Source organism: Vanessa atalanta, chromosome 1 (genome assembly GCF_905147765.1).
Source record: "Vanessa atalanta chromosome 1, ilVanAtal1.2, whole genome shotgun sequence".
NCBI classification, from domain to species: domain Eukaryota; kingdom Metazoa; phylum Arthropoda; class Insecta; order Lepidoptera; family Nymphalidae; genus Vanessa; species Vanessa atalanta.
The window spans coordinates 7,715,418-7,735,441 of record NC_061871.1 but is presented as its reverse complement, the minus strand read 5'-3'; the positions used below and the strand labels follow the sequence as shown (position 1 = coordinate 7,735,441).

General features: G+C 30.1%; 1 protein-coding gene and 1 non-coding gene across 2 annotated transcripts; both read right to left on the bottom strand.

The window, feature by feature from the left end:
* Positions 1 to 2,321: 2,321 nt before the first annotated feature.
* On the bottom strand, positions 2,322 to 11,565 carry LOC125067817 (calcium and integrin-binding family member 2). Its single transcript, XM_047676608.1, has 5 exons — positions 11,515 to 11,565; positions 10,744 to 10,778; positions 4,338 to 4,455; positions 3,954 to 4,081; positions 2,322 to 2,590 (listed from the first exon to the last, which is right to left on the bottom strand). The coding sequence occupies exons 1-5, from the start codon at positions 11,563 to 11,565 to the stop codon at positions 2,353 to 2,355; spliced, it is 570 nt and encodes a 189-aa protein (XP_047532564.1). The 3' UTR covers positions 2,322 to 2,352.
* A 4,651-nt stretch (positions 11,566 to 16,216) lies between these two features.
* Positions 16,217 to 16,288, bottom strand: Trnah-gug. Its single transcript has one exon. It is a non-coding gene; the product is annotated as a tRNA-His (tRNA).
* Positions 16,289 to 20,024: the final 3,736 nt, after the last annotated feature.

Here is a 20,024-nt window from a genome sequence, read left to right as displayed (position 1 = left end):
AGCACACTTTCTATGCTTTAAGTTTTAGTTAAAACTTTTTGATAACCCTCCTGTTTACGAGTGACAATTGTCAACCCCCAGCTTAAAGGTAACGAGACAGGTAAGTTATGAAAGAATCCCTTATTAAACTTGTTCTGTCTATTATATTTTTTATTAAATAAATCTACGCATTTTTTATTACTGTGCTATAGTCGTTCTACAGATAATATCTTGAATGGTAATCAGTTTAGTAAGAGCCTTATTGTGGTATTATGAGGAATAAACAGTGATTATAAGTAGGTACTATTATCATAAATACGTTTTTCCTGTTCTTTTACAAACTTAAGCAATCGTTAGTAATTTGTGGGTAGTAAATATTAAAAAGGATAACATTAAATATTATTTTTATGCATTCTGATTCTGATAGTCCTAAATAATTTGTGTTAAAATGTAGAATTTTTCATTTTATTTTAGACGTAAAATTTAAATTACTTCGTAATTTTTAAATGACAAAGTTCCGAGAGAACGCAAACTTTGGCAAGTCCATGATGTCTTCTTAATTAATATTTGTTTTTCCGTCTTCAGTCAGCCTAGCGGTCTTTGCAGAACATGTTACGAGTGTAACAGTTCGACACATTGATCTTATTAATACAACACTTAAATGACATAACATAATATACACGATGTTAGTTAGATGTTATAATCTGTAATAGCATTAGCAGCCTGTAAATTTCCCTCTGCTGGGCTAAGGCCTTCTCTCCCTTTGAGGAGAAGGTTTGGAGCATATTCCACCACGCTGCTCCAATGCGTGTAGGTGGAATACGCATGTGGCAGAATTTCGTTGATATTAGACACATGCAGGTTTCCTCACGATGTTTTCCTTCACCGCCGAGCACGAAATAAATTATAAACACAAATTAAGCACATGAAAATTCAGTGGTGCTGCCTAGGTTTGAACCCGAAATCATCGGTTAAGATGCACGCGATCTAACAGTGGTTGGTGGTTTTCTTAATAGAGCATCTGTAATAGATACATCAATTATTATAGAGTAAGTTACTTCACAACACAAGACAGGTACTGATTTATTAAAAATCAGTAAAAGGACAGCTTATACGAATTACTAATTTTTAACTTTGGTTTGTTCTGCCTGTTTTGATCATACAGTCCTAATGGAGCAGACTCCTCTTTCCTGTAGCACTTCTTAATAAGGTAAGTTTTCAACGAGATTCTCAATTTTTTTTAAACAAACGCAATAACAACAAATGTCTTTCATAAGAATAACCTTTAGGAATAATGTAAGTAGAAGAGAAAAATTATAAAACAAAATACAAAACAAACATTGTAAACTAAAATTCCATATATTCAATTTTTTTTATACGCACCAATAATGTTTCGTCGGTATGATCCATGTCATCTAAAAGTCCATATTACTATTAAACAAAACTAATATAATAAACTAATTATTTTATAATTGCCCAAAAATCCATACATTTGAATGCCAGTAACCGTATTTAAAAGATAAAACTATCAAATAAGGTTGCATTAAAAAATAAATATAATCGTTTTACGAGGCAAAAATTAATTTTAAGCGGTCACGAAACATCCAGCGCTATAAAGATTTTACATCCACTTTTTATATTATATCGTAAAGTGGACAACGAAACAGCTATAAAATTATGGGGAGAAGAGATATTATTGACTTTATGACGTGAACTTAAAGTTATGCTACCTCTCAAGTCAAATGATGTAAAATATAATGAATTCAAGGTGGAATTTATAAGCGAATTATATAGACTTTTTGTTGTACATGTGTCAATGATTTGGAAGTCAATATAATATGCCTTCTATCGACGAGACCAGATAAAATCCCTATTGTTTTGTTTTATATAAGTAGGAATGGCGAGTGAGACAGTCTCATTACAAGTAAAAATTATATAACATCTTAGACATTGGGGCGTTACAAAGAGAGTCGTAAACTTCTGTGGGCTAAGATAACTTATTAGCTTATAATTAAAATATTTCTTTTACTAATGTCTGAGCTGACCACCTACAGTAAAACCATTTGGCACATTTATAAAACAAAATATATATTCTTAAACCCTTTTAGGTATTATATTTATGACATCTGACTACGCTTATTAAAATCCGAAAGGTCTGAGCAGAAACCTTTTATCAACCATTCCAATTTTAAGAACCTTTAACTTACATTTTCTTTCGATATATATTAATATAATCGTATTTTTTCTAAAAAGTCTTTGGGTAATATAGTAAGATATTATAGTATATAAGTATTTAATATATCGGCAAAACGAATGTATGAAAAATAAAAATAAGGTGTAAATAACTTTTTCCAAAGTCTTTATTATAAAATATTAAATGCGTATATGAAATGTGGATAAGAAATCCGGAGCGCGAACAACGACGTGCTCAAAGTCCATAAACGATAATCTTCCGTCACCATCCACATCAGCCTCGTCCAGCACACTGGCTACTATTTCGTCACGCTCATGAGGATGCAACTCTCCCTTGGTGAGGAGTCTCGTTGCCTCTAAGAGGTCCTCGCGACCGATGAACATGTCGTCATCCAAATCGTATATACGAAATGCGTACCTGCAAACACAAATAACTAATGGCTTCGGTATACCACTAAACCAAGTTAGGTCTATTAACTTCCAGATTATACAGGCAGACAGTTATTATTTTCAAGACTCGTAGTTTTAACTTACTTTTCTGTATACAGTATTTAACATTCAGATACAGTTTGTTATATGTAAATTGTTTGTATTAAAAGTAATCGATTTTCATTATAATTTCGAAGGCTGCTTAATTATAATTGTTCGATTAATTTTATTACGAAAATCAGATAGTTAATTTGTGAGTCAAAATTGCGCGAATAAGTTGGATTTACGTCAGTTCGACATTCATTGTAATTAACACAAGCATAATATTGACTCTAATAAATGAATAGTTATTCAAATGGAAAACACTTCCTTTACGCCAATAAATGAAGATCCACTAAAATAACTAAGAATGTCTTAGAATATATAGTATGTTATATTCGGTGCTAAATTATGTATTTTGATGTGATCAGCGTCGACGATCATGGTGGTGTTTAATGTTATTATGTCATGTTGTGCGTGAGGTTAATTTCCACTCATTAACGACATGCCACTAATCTGTCAGTTGACGTTGCCGAATCGTGAACCACATAACTGGTTGCAATATTTGGTTATATAACTATTCGATTTACGTCCAATACTTATGGTTTTCGTGTAAAAATATCTATATTTATGCCAAGGTTTTTTACATGGTTATGCTAAAGGATCATCGGGTCACGTGTCATAATTGCTTTCCAAAGTAGGTACTTCAATTTAACAAGTACATTTTATTTAGCCTTCAATTTCTCATTTTATTTAATCATTTAATTTAATTTACTGTAGGAATAAAATTATTCGTATTAAGATATGAAATGACAAAGGTCAAGGGTCTTATTCAGTATTGTTAAAGAGCGACTGACCCTAACCATCTTGATAAGATGGGATAAGCTTTTAAGAATCGGATACACTTGCGGGTCCAAGCAATGTTAAAAAGAAACGATGCGAAATCTCTAAATATCTATTCATATGGATAGGTATATCTAAGTTAAGTAAATAGAGTCGATAGTAAAACCACGATCGAATTATAAAGCAACTGTCATGCCTTTAAGACTACATGTAATTCATAGTAAGTATGTTTATTTTTAAATGTATCATTTATCATTTATGAGTTGGTACGAAAGAAGTCTTAGGATTAGGTTTAACCAGCGACTTTTATGTTAAAATATATCTGTAGTTTAAGCCTTTCCTTAGAAAAACTAATCGACACAGGCTGAAACACAAATAATAGTTCAGGTCAATAAATAATGTTTCAGATTTTGTTTTTTTTTTCATGAGCACAATTACAGTATAAGTATAGAAAGTTTAATAATTTATACCAAGCCTTAATATCCCGTGGCGCAGCTTCGCTGAATACTGACATCATGTCTAAGAAGTCTTCGAAAGTAAGATTACCGGAACCATCGTGAGAAAATACTTCGCAAATCCGTCTTTTAAAAGGATTTTCCTGTAAAATATCATGTTAGTTTTTAATAGACATTCTGAGGGTGTTTAATTTTTATATTTTTATTTACTAGTTATATTATGTATAAAAATTTTCTTTTCCGATAACGTAGGGTTACGTAACAAATACAGGAAAGACTATTTTAACAAAGAATATTATAAATATATTTAACTTATAATAACGAATGCATCAGTTCCAATAAGTATTAAACGTCTTCATTTCTCTTATAAAATGACAAAAAAATTATTTACTAAAATACCTTTAGCTCCGGTAACTTTTCGATTTCTTCAACTGGCACAACAATTGTATGAGCTTGGTTTTCTGTCATTCTCTTCGGGACGAGTTCCGGGTTTACTTCTCTGAATCTTTTGAAAACACTGCAATGACATCGGTATTTTTTGTGTTATATTTCTGCATACATTTGAAATATTTTTAACTTTCGTTATATTCTCATTTTATAAGAGTTTAATTACATGTGTACATACATTATCAACTAGCACATATTATAAGAGTCGTTTAAATGAAACAAACTGTACATTTTTTTTCATTAAATTATAAACCCAGATATAATCAAGTTTATAATTGAATAGTAATAATTTCTATCGGTGGAATGTCAAAATAAAAATAAAAACAACAATGACAGTGTAAATAGAGATAACTGCCCTTATAACATCTTCGTTAAAAAATCTGCAATCATAATTACATGTGGAAAATGTTGAAAATTATATAATAATTTAACTATTTGTTTTATGTATTGTTAAAATTAATTAATATTATATCTTAATCATGTTCAAATGAAATGTTTAAATGAAGTAAGTAACAAATTAATGTATCATATTGAATTATTAACAAAGGTCAAAGTAAATAGTATAGGTTTTATTACATCTGAATTATATGATTGAAGCTCTTTGATTAATTGTATTCAACGCAATATACCGAACCGAATTTAAAGTATCCATTTTTGGAAAGAAGTTATTTTTTGTGGCTTACAATAGAGTGAACTGACAGAAATTGTCACGTTAGGAAAAAGCATTATGTCCCCTCCAGGCGACCTTTTCCTCTCTTTCTTCTTCTCTCTGTATTCTTCTATTGAAGACGTTTTCATATAATCTTATCTATTAGCAATAAGTATAATATTAGCGTAAGCCAATTTTTGTCCCAGTGATTATGGATCGATACCTACACGTAGAAGATCGGTTAAGGATTTTGAAGAGCTCCAGCGGTAGATGTGCCGTAAATGAATATTCTTGATTATTGCAATCAAGAATATTATTTAATTTTACTAAATAGTTTTTTTTTTTTAGCAGCCCGTAAATGTCCCACTGCTGGGATAAAGGCCTCCTCTCCCTTTGAGGAGAAGGTTTGGAGCATATTCCACCACGCTGCTCCAATGCGGGTTGGCGGAATACACATGTGGCAGAATTTCGTTGAAATTAGACACATGCAGGTTTCCTCACGATGTTTTCCTTCACCGCCGAGCACGAGATGAATTATAAACACAAATTAAGCACATGAAAATTCAGTGGTGCCTGCCTGGGTTTGAACCCGAAATCATCAGTTAAGATGCACGCGTTCTAACCACTGGGCCATCTCGGCTCTACTAATAGTTACTGATATATAAATAATTAATTTTGGAGACCAAAAATATTTACTGGCCGGGTAGAGAGCAACGCTATGGCAGTTTGAAAAAAAAAACGAAGCAAATGTAAAACGTGCGAACAGACGCAGTCAGTTTACAATTTAATTAAAACAAAACTTGTCATAGATTTCGAAATTTCTAAAAATCTGTTGAATAAAAGCGAAGTTTCTCGGGCGACCCACTAGTATTATTTAAGCTCTTGTTGTTACTGTTTTGATACACTCGGGTCTTTTAATAACAATTTTGTCACCTTAATTTAATGATTCTCAAACTTTTTTAATTTATTCCATTGTGTCTGTTATTTAATATATAATATAGGTATAGGGAAAGTAATTTCATTCCAACCAACACCTGGTTGGAATGAAGTTACTTTCCCCACGAAAAATGTCGTTATTTTGATATATTTTCTTGTTATTATACGAATATTAGCGATGTGAATTAATGGATGGAATATCTGTTTAAACGTAATATAAACAAATTATATCTACCTAATAGTTAGCACGCGTGCATCTTAACCGATGATTTTGGGTTCAAGCCCAGGCAAGCACCACTGAATTTTCATGTGCTTAATTCGTGTTTACAATTCATCTCGTGCTCGGCGGTGAAGGAAAACATCGTGAAGAAACCTGCATGTGTCTAATTTCAACGAAATTCTGCCACATGTGTATTCCACCAACCCGCATTAGACCAGCGTGGTGGAATATGCTCCAAACCTTTTTCTCAAAGGGAGAGGAGGCCTTAGCCCAGCGGGAAACTTACAGGCTGTTATGAACAGAAAAAATATATTTAAATTTCTTACTGACTAGGATAACTTTTTGTATGTAGCATTATTAAAATTAATATATTGACATAAGAAAAAAAAAGGAGTCTTTATTTACAAAATATGCTTTAAGAGATCGTGAATAGACAATTAATAAATGTGAGTTTCTTTTACACGCGGACAAGTTCTGCGTTTTTATTTTTACTTCAATATATATAAAGAAAAATGAACAAACATAATTAAAACTTTTATAAACATAAGTTAATATTAACTTTCTCAAAGTTATAAACGAAACACGGTATATTTGATACAACAAACCGTTGGCTATAGAAGAATCAAATAAGCCAGTCTGATTCTTGAAACTTATTTTACCTGTTCATACGATCATAATTTAATATCTGACAAGATATTAAAATGTTATGTTATGTTAAGTATATACTAGTCGTTTACCTATATGTACATAAATATAGAGTAATTTTGGTCTTTTGGTCACACACAGAATACTAAACACCGATTTGCAAGTCTCTAACTTAAAGTATGGATACACCCTTAATACCGATTTCCATAATACAACGCTGAAAAAATATGAACTTCGATACAAACTTTTATCCCTAATATCATCCAAAGGTGAAAAATATTCAAAAACTCCTTTAACTCATTTACATAAGCCAAAATATCAATTTCCATATTGCTGAAATCAAAAATGACGAATTTCCATACAAACTTTTATCCCCCTTTAATCTTAAGGAAATTGCAGACTAAATTAGTATATACATATTTGTACATAAAAATAGGTACAATTAATTGTTAATTTCTCCCTTTGTAATCAACATTATTCGCTCGTCCTTCTTTTGTTTATTTGGGCTCGGCGCAGTGTGTGTGATCACTATGCGAAATAGGAATTGACACACTTTTACGGTCGGCCGCCTGCACGACGCCATGACTCCTTGGGAATATATTTACTGGTGATGGTTTATCCACCACTAAACGGATGGAACGGATGACTTAATGTTCTTAAATAAATACGTGCACAAGAAGGTTAATTAAAAAATATGTTTTTTTGAAATCGACAATGGATATTAAGTTTGTACAGGAATATTTTACAACTTCATTATATTAAGAAGTTCTTCGTACGAAATAGTTCATATTTAAGCAACACCTACTTTAATATATATCATATAATATTATTTAAATAAATATATATCACGCGCAAAGGTATGCGAATTACATTAAGAGTAATTTTGTTATATTATAGGTATTTAGTTTTAAACTAGAACTTGTTACTTAACTGGGTCGGTATTGCACGTGTAGCAATTAGTTAATTGAATTTTACTATTCGATTTAAGTTTGTCGTGCTTAGTAATAGAAAATTTATGAGTTTTACTAGTGGAAGGAATTTATACAAGCACGTCTGGGTATGTACTGCCATTCTCCAACTATAGTACTGCCAAAAATATGTATAAATAAAAAAAATATTCCAATTGAAATAGAGTCGAATTTAGATTATATTAAATTTGAAGCTAATATAATTGCACAGTATGATTAAAATGTAAGAACTCATTGTTCGCAACGTATTATTGTTTTAAGATATGGTTTATATCTCTACAGCATCAATGTCTATGGGGAAAGGATACCACTTACGACTGGACTTAGCCTATTTACCGTCTGTCAACGAGTTCTCTCATGAAAATAATTGTCGCCTATGTTAACTATCACTTTTAAAGTTTGTGGACACCAATGTCGTGAAGAATGATACATAAAGGTGGCAGAGGTCAATTTCAAGTATTTATCAACATCTAAATAATAGCACTGATTCCAAATTCATAATTATATTATCAATTCCTTTTGTAATCCATCAGATAAATTTAGTTTTAAATTTGTCAATTTACGTATTCATACAATGCATTCTTGTACAAATACAGAAATTTAACAACATCTAAAAATATATAGTTTGCTAAATTATCTTTCTGATTCAATATCAAGTTATTGGGCTTGTTCCGCCAAGCAATTATCCGTACCAGCCTGGAGATTCGAGGTTGGCAGTGCATACATTCCCGTGCCCCAAATAGCTCCTTAAGCTGTTGATCGTGCACTTGAACCCTAAACACTCTTGGTCATATCGTATTTCCGTCCCATCGAAATATACGACATTTCTAAAGGAGAGTGAAACTGTGATATAAACATAATTGTGATATGTTATTTTCGTAAAGTGAAAATTCGTAACAGGAAATAATCGTTTATTACGTACGTACTAGCTCATGTAAGATATGTAAGTAACATGAGAATCTTCTGGAACTTAGAACTCGTGATTTCCCCTTACATAATATGAGTTTTTCGTATTTTCTTAGATTATAAAAAAACACAAGGAATGACGTCATAATCTCCTCTGTTTATCCCTAATCCGATTTTTGTGTGGAACTTCACGTGTATCGTAACTGTTTACGTGCCGTAAAACTACGAATCGTACAACTTCAGCCGCTTTATACCCATTTTCGTTTCATTCTATTATAACTCTTACAGCTATAGGTTGAAAGGCCAAACTCATATGAAGCTATGCAGGATTTCTTACATGTGATAGCAATGAATTCGATATATCTATTGTTGTTCTTATTGCTATAACAATAAAGATTATTTTCACACAAACATATGGTGTTCCGATAATTCGATAGACTGCAGATAGTTTGTTCTTCGGAAAATGTCCTTCATTTGGTATTAAGTCCACAAAACGTGTTTGCGTTAAATTAGTTTATTACTTATTTATAAATTGTCAAATTACTATTAATTGTAAGTATTCTTACTGATTTATTTTGTATAAATATCCATTTAAAAAAAAGTGTAAGTGTGTATGATAAGATAACATTCTTAATTCAAATAAAAATGTTCTTTTCGTCATTCTAAAATATTGTTAAAGTTTTTCTTGTATCTCAAGGAAGGATGAGATATACATACATTTTATATTTCTCGGAAATTTTATTTTACTAAAATTAATGTTTTGTGTTTATCTAAATAATCTTTCATTAAATTAAATTTGAATTTGATTTGTTTTGTATTAATTAACATCTATTCAATTGCAGTGCTGATTGCGGTTTTGGCGCGTGACGTTTATCTGTTTTCTATAATTATTTGTTTATGTATGTAGAATACTGGTTTGATAATATTGAACGTTTTGTTTTGGTCATATTCGCCTGTTTATTAGTAGGCAATTTTTAAATTTTTTGAGGAAGGAAATGGGTAAATGGGCCAGCTTATGATTATTAGTCTCCTTATGGTCTATAAGAATTAAATGCGGTATATTAACCACAAAATTAAACTCATCGTTCAATTCAACTCATTAAATCAACAAATTTATCGCTGTTAAGTAAATTAGAAATCATTTAAACAAATTTAATCTTTAGCGATAGTTCAGAAAGATTTTTCATGACTTTATTTGGCTCATGATGTATATCTATATATGATATTATCCGTAATCTGAAAAGCATTCGATATGGTCGGATTGAGAAACACGGGTTTCTAATCAACTTAGGGGTAATAGTTTTGATCGTATCCATATAATTGACGTATTAAGAGTATTTGCAAAAATAACTTAATTTCTTTTTTATTAACTCTCCAAAATAATATTTTTAAGATTTAAGTAAAGATATACATAAGATAACATGGTAGAGTATCACATAAACACTTATTATTTTTTTTTAACTTTTTAAGTAATATATGTGTGCTATAGTTTTAGTCAATACAATATTAATGTTCATGTTCAAACACTGTAAACATTGTTTCTTTATTGCTGTTATTTCACTTGGCTACACTTGCGAAGCTGTAGATGTACAGATTATATAATACGAGAGTCGCGTTCACTTCGCTTGTTCTCAGGATAAATTTCAAAGTTATTTTAAAATAAATAATTTCCTAGAAACCAAGCTTCTGCGAAACATAAAAATCTTAATAATACAGAGGATAAGATCAATATATTAATAATGGGGGAAACGAACTAAGTGACCCTTGACACTGAATCTCTCGGAATTTAAACGTTAATAATAGGTAACTAACATCAATCAATACTACAAAACAAATACAGAATATACCTACTCTATCTAAGAAAATTCTTATAGTCCAAGTTGTAAGATCGTTAAGAGACATGGAATTGCTAACTCTTGTTATACTTACATCAGGAATAAAATCAATTTGCAAAAAGGTATTCTTATTTAATACAAGAATAACTGAGAAATAAAATAAATAGTAATGGAGTTTATTCAGTGATATAAGCCTCACCGTAGTATCTCCTTCCTTGTGAAAAAAGTACAGTCCTGTTTAAAATGAGAAATGTGTTTTTTGAATAAAGTTTTATGAACAACTCTTATTTTTTTTATTATTCCATTTTGCATACATTCTCATGTCTATAGAAAATGTATATAAAATATTAAGATATTTTTTTCTAACAAGTCGACTTTTTTATCTATATATATTTTAATTTGAATGCTACTTGACTAAAGTAAGTCAATTGTAATGGTGATTTGAGATAACATTATATATTTAATTTATTCACTTAACGGATTGGTATTTCACATTTTAAAATTTTGAAGTTTTGTTTTTATTCCTGTCATTAAACCGATTATCAATAAAATTACTAATTAAAAATACAAAAATCAATACTTAAAAATAGTCTGTAATATTCTTTGTATAAACATAAACAGCAAACAGCAAAGGAACGAGTATTATTTTTGTTAAAAAAATCTATCAAATTCTAGCCGAGCCTTCAAATTTCGCTTTCAATTTTAGTGTACAATACATGAGATTGTAAACATCATGTCATTCATCGCGTTATGTTTGTCCTTACATTAATAAAACTATGTAATAATCTCTTCCACTAAGATCATTTCTCACAGTTTTAATGTAAGCAATTATTTTAAAAGTTTGGTATATATATTATTTTTACATAATAAAATATAAAAATACGTATGTTCGTAAAAAGGCTTATTGACAATATTGACATATTTATATTCGAATCTAGGCTTGAAGACTAAATTATAGAAATAGGCTTACCTGGTAATCCTCTAATTGTTGTTCCGTAAATGTAACAACTTTGTTTCCCATTGCCGATATTTAAATATAAACAAAATAAAAGTAGTATTATACAAAATAAAAATAGGAGGCCAAAGCCAGCCTGTTGCCTCGTCAACCAAACACTGCCGTTATTAGCACGATCGTTTAGGGAGTGTTTTGCATAGAGTAACTGATGTTATAGAGAATTCGTTCAAATACACTTCGTTTAGATAGCATTTAACGTTTCCAAGATATCTTTGGTTTTTTTGTTTTATGTTAAGTAATTATTGATTCAGATTATGTAATTAAATTTGTAAATTAACTATTTAAAAAACTATATACAACGAATAACGCAAAGAATATTTAGTGGTGTGTTATAAGTTTGACACACTTCATACAATCAATACTTAGATGTCAGTTTAAAGATGTAAGTGATAAGAATAATAAATAAGCTGTTACAATATTGGTCTCTAATAATAAACTCTAATCAGTTTTTAAAGCTTGAACTCCAAATATAACTTATTTATAAGAGGCATTTTTATCTAAATAGTTATTATGTATTGCAGCATACTAAACTCATTAATATTTATTAATTACCTACCTATATGTTTTTTAATTATTAATTTTTATATTTATTAAATGAAGTCCAATAAAGTTTGGAGAATTTTCTCTATACGTTCATTATTCTATGATTAAAATGAAGGCGGGGTAAGATTAGCGCCGCGCCCCGTCCTCGTCTAGTTGCATGCTATCAGTTGAATAGGATATTTATCTTTTAATAAGATAATAAAACTGTTATTAGATAGATGTTATGATCATATTTATTAAACCATGTTATACCAAAAAAAATAAATTTTATTTAATTCTGATTATCATTATTTATAAGATATTGATGACAAACATATATTTGACATCTTATTTATTAATAATATTTTTATAGGATGATGTAATATAGCCGTGATGGCCCAGCCGTTAAGCCAAATGAAAGATTATGGACGAACAAATGCATAACTCATTGTAATTGGTCTCCATCGACTATAAATGTGATACTATAATGTACATTAACTATTTGTTATGTCGTCAATGCGTTGCCAACATGAGAAATCATATTTTAATGTAGTTTTTATCAACAAACAGAGTCACTCATAATGATGGCTTATATGTGTATTGCATACATATTATTGTAGAGAAAATTTCCACTTCCTTAGCCGGTTTTTATTTCTATCTTATGTTTGTTCTTCAATCTAAAAGCCGTATTTATTATATTATTGTACTCGTGTGAAGTCGGGACGGAGAGCTAGTACATTATAAACAGGTAGCATCTACCCAGGTGGACCTAAATAAAGCTTTAATGATGTATCAGCTTAATGCTTTAATGTATATTCCAACCCGCATTGGAGCAGCGTGGTGGAATATGCTCCAAACCATATCCTCAAAGGAGAGGAGGCCTTTATCCCAGCAGTGGGACATTTACGGGCTGCTGATGTTAATTGCTAATGATGTATCAGTATTACATGCCTTATATTCTTTTACAATGTTTTTAATTTGTAAGATTTAAATCACTTAGTGATGATTTATCGATTTATCAATCAAGCGCATACAATAATGATAATTTCAACATTAGTTGTATTTCTTTCATACAGTGACGTCCACGAACGATGAATACATTTTCCCTTGGGGTTGTATAGAATTCACAGTAGCCAAAGGTTCTAGTTAGTTTCTATTTCAGAATTCATCAATTTACGCATGCGAAGTTAGGGCAGGTTTTTAATGTTTAGGCGATCCTAGTCTTAGGTATAGAAGTTAGATAAAGAAGTCATCATACGCAAGCCTCGAAGCAAACAAAAATGTGTTCAGATGAATCAAAGCATCTGCTTTGAAATAGATGTAACCTTAGAAAACAGTTTTGATAGGAAAATCAGGAGAAACATTGGTTCAAAAGAGATGTATTAAAACGCCGGTCGGCAATTCAAAACGTCAATTGGGACTTGTCACAGGGGAACCAAACTGAAATAAACTAAACCCTATGGTAATCACAAGATGCCAACTAGACAAATGCATGACTCATGGTTCTAAGTATCAGAGAGAGCTTGTCGATCGAAAAAATTATTGGCCTCATTTCGGCAACAATATCTCTTTCTGGTTAATGTAATCAATATAATTTGTATAACCTCGTTAAGATAATTTAATGGATATCATTTCTGCACTTTTCAATAGTTTATTTATTGTGATAGAAACGTATACAAAAATCCCGTCGATCAAGTGGGAAACTTTAAATTCGTTTCGTTTCTTCTTATATTTTTCCGTTCAAGTTTAACTTCATTAACTTTATTGCACTAAGTATCTTACTAAATTTCATGACATAGAATTTATTTGATATAATTTGTTGAGATTCATTATGGATTATTGAAAATAATTAAAGTGGGCCATAGGTAGTTTTGGAATATATAACTATGAATGTAATATTAAAATCTATGGTTTGCATACATAATTAATAAATTTGTTTTAACTTCTAATATTGGAAACGGCTTTATATAATCTGTTACGAATAATTCAGATATATTAGATAGATATTGTTTAAATAATAACTGTTAATACATTGTATTCTTTTAATTTAAGTACGTAAGTTGATATTTTGTACCTGAAAACTGTATACAAGGCTATTTTTATTTATAAATTTATTAACAACATTTTATTGATAAATGATATCATTGAATTAACAGATCATTACTACTAAGCCCATCCGGAACATTCAGTTAAGCATTCGCACTCCGATTCGAAATTATTGGTATCAGGCTTCGGGTCCGGGCAGTGGTTAGCCCAACGGATCGTGTGACAATTTCGATGACGCCAATCGTAAACCCATCTGGAAAATAAAATAAATGTTGACATGAAGTAAACACTGGAACAATATTATATTTAATTTCCTACTTTGTATACAAGTAAGCAAATACAACAGTACATTAAATTAAACAAACTTTATGATTTATTGTTATTGAAAATATAAAGAGACGTAAGAAATGAAAATCGCTTCCATTGCATTCGTTTCGTCAACATGTCATATTGCATGCGCGTTCTTCACGAGGGATGATGTTCCCGTGAATAGAAGACATGAATCTAACACGGCATTAAGTACAACTTAATTTTCATTAGTGTTTTCTATAAATGTGGGGCATCATGGGTAAGATGGGGAAGTAACTTGTGGAATAGACGCACTGGACAGTTTATTTAAAAGGAGAGAAGACCATTGTCCAAAAATCGAAATTAGAACATTAAAATTATGACTGTATCTATTTACTTTTTTTCTTAATCTGATAACTTGCAAATCTTCGTTATATAAGAGTATGTACCTCTCTTTATGCGGCCATCTGTCTCGTACAACCCATTCAATTTGACAATGTTTCTCAATCGGTTTGACTTGGCATATTTCAGCTGTAACTTTTAATAAAATATTACAATCAATGAAGTTGACATGAAAATTCTAAAAATTTTGCTCTGTTAAAAGTAGGTATAAATTTATAACAAATTAGGTATATAAAAAATCGACGAAAATAAACTGATCTAAATAAATCGTTTAGCTGGGCTGGCTTTGTACTTGGTATAATAAATAGACCGGTTAGATGATAAAAATATTAAGTGTGAGGTTAATAACGTATATATTAAATATAATAGAATGCTGGTTTTACACTAAATATTGTTTCATAGAATGAATATATTCTATGAAACAAATGCATATATTTTTGATTGTCTTTTTTCACTGATATTTTTTTTAATGTGTCATTATGTTAAATAATATTACAGCAAGTCACAGTAGATAAAACACGTGGATCTTATCGAAGGTCGCGGGTTCAAATCCGGCTAAGCACCTTTGAGTTTTCACGTGTTTTCTTTGTTTATATTTCTATTATTATCTAAATCATCGGAAACAGAAGAGAAAGGGAAGACTTTGGTATTGGAAAATTTACAGACGGGTATTACCATTGGTTAGATATAATAAACGAGAATTAAATAAAGTAAAAAGTTGCGCAGAAATAATAAAATGCAATAATTTAAACATATCGCATAAAAGATTGATTAAGTTTTATTTTCTAAATACTTTGATTGTTACTATGAAAATTATCATATAATTCATAATGTATTATTGCATGAAAGAAAAAGGTATTAAGAATATTATCTTTTAAGAATATTTCGTTTTTGTCAACTCTAGGTATGGTCACTATTCAAAATAAACTTAAGTAAAAAAACAAATGAATAATTAAATACAATAAATATGTACTACTTACCACGTGGTTCAATAAAATTTATAAAACCAGCAACAAAGATAAGAAATAAAATAAACATACTTGTTATTGAGGTCAATTAATCTCCCGCACTAATATATAGAATGATTTCATCGTATTGTTCTGATTTTGAAAGCGATTATTGTTGTGTGACATATATAAGTGATTGTTGTTTATGTGTGTGTAATATATTAAACAAGTTATGTCGTTAATTTCATCATATTTGTTTACAAGTATAGACACAATAGGAGTATATAAAATATAGGATATCGTAAATTTTACGTAGGTATAGAAGGTGTAGGAAGCTAATAATGTATATAATTTGTGTTTGTCTTAGTGTGTAATTTGTGTGTAATAAAAGCTTAAAATTAAATAGGAAAAAGACTAAAAATAAAAATAGCCCCGCCATGACAGCTTTTAGCTGCCGTGACCAGGATTCGAACCTGGGTTACTACGGCCACAACGTAGGGTCCTAACCACTAGACGATCACGGCTATCGGAGCTCTTAACGTTCCTTCTCAAAAACTGCAGTAAATTATTTCTTATATAAAATCATAATAAAATGAAAAGGTAACAATTTTAAAACACTTTAAATAAAATGACTTACATCTCATTTTGATCGAGTTATTTCAAACTGGAGCACTTACTTTCTCTACTGCGTAACGATCTGTTGTGTCATAAAAGCCAGAGTTATAAGTCAAAGTTTGCTTATTATAAATGATTTAATAACCTAGAAATAAAATACCTAGCTTAACATTATAATGGCTTCATATATCCAATACTTTATTCCTGGAATGCCTCCACGGATGCGATAACTTTCTTTGTAATTCTATTTTATAAAAATACCACATCAACATTTTAACAGCAATAAATAAATAATTAAATAACAGATAAGCAAAAAAAAATATCAACATATGACCAACCAGATATCTTTGGACTCGAAGGTATTCTTTGTGCAAGCCCGTCTGGGTAGGTACCACCCACTCATCAGATATTCTACCGCCAAATAACAGTACTCTGTATTGTTGTGTTCCGGCTAGAAGGGTGAGTGAGCCAGTTTAATCACAGGCACAAGGGACATAACATCTTAGTTCCCGAGGTTGGTGGCGCATAGGTGATGTAAGGAATGGTTAATATTTCTTACAGCGCCTTTGTCTATGGGCGTTGGTGACCACTTACCATCAGGTGGCCCATATGCTCGTCCGTCAACCAATGCCATAAAAAAAAAAAAAACAATGTGTTGCCATATGTATAACAATACATATTAATATGTTCTTGTTGTTGTACATATCACTCTAACAATATAAACAAAATAAATGTGAAATCCATATGTTTTCTATGCTCATTCCATGTTTAGCACATTCTTTTTTTCAAATTAAATTTTCTACGAGGAAATAATTAAAATAAAAAAATGAATCATTTCAAATGGTTTACAATCGACGAGAGGGAGACCCATAAGCATGAAAAACGCAGTATAACGCAGAGATAATTAACTTAAATTACTTCTTTTTGGAGTCGACAAACAAGAATGTTACTCAATTTTTATTTTTTGGTGAAGTTTTGTAATTCGTACAGTACTATTATTCATAATATAGAGGTGGCATACGAGTTGCGATTTTTCTGAATTCAAATCTACTTCAACTAATTATAGGGTTGTACATTTCATTACTTATACATTAATACGTGAAGCAATAACTTTGTACCCCTTTTTCACCAAAAAGACGCGGAAGGAGGTTATGAAATTTGGCACTGTTAAAGTTTATGTAGAGAAGGACTGTAGAAAGCTAATATTTGTACTAAATATGCATTAGAAATACATTAAAATTATAAAAAAACATCGAATATCGACCAATGGATGACCACTAGTCTTTGGAAATCCTTTTCTAAAACTTACTATAACTACACTTAATCTATTATCCCATATAATAAATTATCTTCAGCTCACATATAAATTAGTATAATTTAATGCATGTAGTTTAGAATGTAAAGCGCTTAGTTCACTTAATAAATCTTAGCACCTAATATATTATTACAAGTTTGTAAAAATACTTTATAAAATCCAATCATTATTAATTTGTAAACGATGTAATCATAAAACTATGTAAAATGATTTTTTTATTTCAAACACAGGTTTACAACAGTCGTATAGACTGGTAACTAGACCGACTATGACCTTTTCCAACCACAGGTGGACTAGTAAACAACATTTGACATCAAGTTGACGCGATATCATTGGTCGAGCTTAAATAATTAATCTATGATAATAATTATGAATTCGCGAAAAAATTGAGTTTTCTGTGTCGAAGAAGCTGATATCGAAACTTTGTTACTATAATATAAGTGGACATGATTAGTTAAAATCCCTATCAAGTCAAATTTACAATATTTTTTGAATTAACAATATTTTAATTCTACCATCGTTTCGGAAAATATTTCGTATAAGTGAAATAGTGTGTTATTATAAATAAACACACATACATATTTTAATCAAAAACTGTTTGTAGTACACAAAGTGTAAATTAAAAAAAACTGCCCACAAGCTATTATTTATTTATTTATTTGATTCATAAAACAAATACAATTTGGATTGTAGTGTCACCATAAATTTTATTGTTATGGGTAAATAAAATGACAAAAAAACATACCTAATTACGTTTTTAATTCTATTCTTTTAAGTTTTGTTTAAATATATCATGCATTATACGAAAATCGTGAATCTGTTTGCAAGTAGACTTGTGTGAATTTATTCTTCTGCTTTAATTATTAATTTTATGAGCATCGCGTTTGACCTTTATTGTTTGCATAAAAAATATGTATGCCCTGCATTTACCTTAAGCTTAAGATTTTCCCTACTGTCCCAGTTAAAAACACTAAATATTTCAGTGAGGTATAACTTGCGACAGTTCTTCAACTAAAAACTGTTCTTCAAAGTTAAAAAGCTTCAGAGGTGTTCTCTTTGATATAAATATTCCGCAAAATTGCATTTTAAAAGGAATTTTTCAATATAAACTCTCAACTAAAATGATTACTTCCCTTTTTCCGTTTGTATGTTTTGAATGATTTGCTTTTTATTAAAGGTAACTTTTAAAGATACAATTTTTGTGAATATGATATTTTGCATTTAATCTAGATTTGTATGATATTCGATTTTCAAATGCAGCATTTTATTTTCGAGACCATGATGCCATTAATATTTTTTATCGGTAGTAGAAACATAATTTATACTAGGAAGTAAAATTCGATTCGTTACTCAGTCGCTCTATTGTAAAACAATTTTATTAAGTAAAGTAAATTGTATGGGATTTGTTTAAATATCTTGAGAAGGAATAAAATGATTTTCTTAGATTACAAAACTATAAAAGTAACTTTACAGGCACATTTTCCTGTATTACGAACTGTTCGCAGTTTTAAGTGGAGAAAAGGGACCCTCGAACCTAAATCTCGTGTTACGAACTTTCTTTCGGTAATTGATCACGGTGGAGTTGAAGACTATCATGTTCGTTACCATGACGTAAAAATAAATTTATATACCAAAATTCTGATCAATCCGAGGTATAGGCTAAACGGAACGTAAAGTAGGTACACCCCTTTATCTAAAAGATATGATATTTTTGGAGTGTGTAATTTTTGTATCCATAAATATCTATGTAAGTTTTCACATATACCAAGTAGATGCTAACATTAAAAGTGAAATCAAAAATCTTCATTCAATACAGAAGCGTGTCACTTGCTAATTGTTAAAAAATTACCACTGGTTAAGGCCTGAAAAGAATTGACGAAAGAGAATCAGCGGGACTTTTTTATACCAAATAACAAAATACAGTTATTATTTTTTAGGATTTGTTTTATTCTACAAATTTAACAAAATAATACTTATAGTAAGTATTAAGGTATAGAAGTTAATACGTTTTGAAATTGAAGAGTACGAGATACCCTACCCTCTTTAGTACACCTGAAAAATTTATTGTATTTATTTTTAAATTCACGGGTATTTTTGGTTTCGAAAATATTAAGAGGTCGTAAATAAATATATATATATGTGTTATGTACTTTAAATTTATTATGATAAGGTTTGTTTTCATAGTGTGTTAAATATTTTTAAATACTTTGGTTGCTTAAAAAACACAGGTGCTTTATTTATTACCATTTTAATGACGATTAGAAGTCACATATTTGACGACGTTCATGCTCCGATAATTTTGGAGAAATTTATGTTTTTTAGATTTTAGA

What these genes read in the sequence shown, in the direction of transcription:
- LOC125067817 (XM_047676608.1), bottom strand. Translation starts at nt 11,565, where the DNA reads ATGGGAAACAAAGTTGTTACATTTACGGAACAACAATTAGAGGATTAC. An exon ending in AACAATTAGAGGATTACCAG is followed by an intron (nt 10,779 to 11,514) that starts GTAAGCCTATTT and finishes CATTTTAAACAG; the next exon opens with GACTGTACTTTTTTCACAAG. An exon ending in AAAAGTTACCGGAGCTAAAG is followed by an intron (nt 4,082 to 4,337) that starts GTATTTTAGTAA and finishes GATATTTTACAG; the next exon opens with GAAAATCCTTTTAAAAGACG.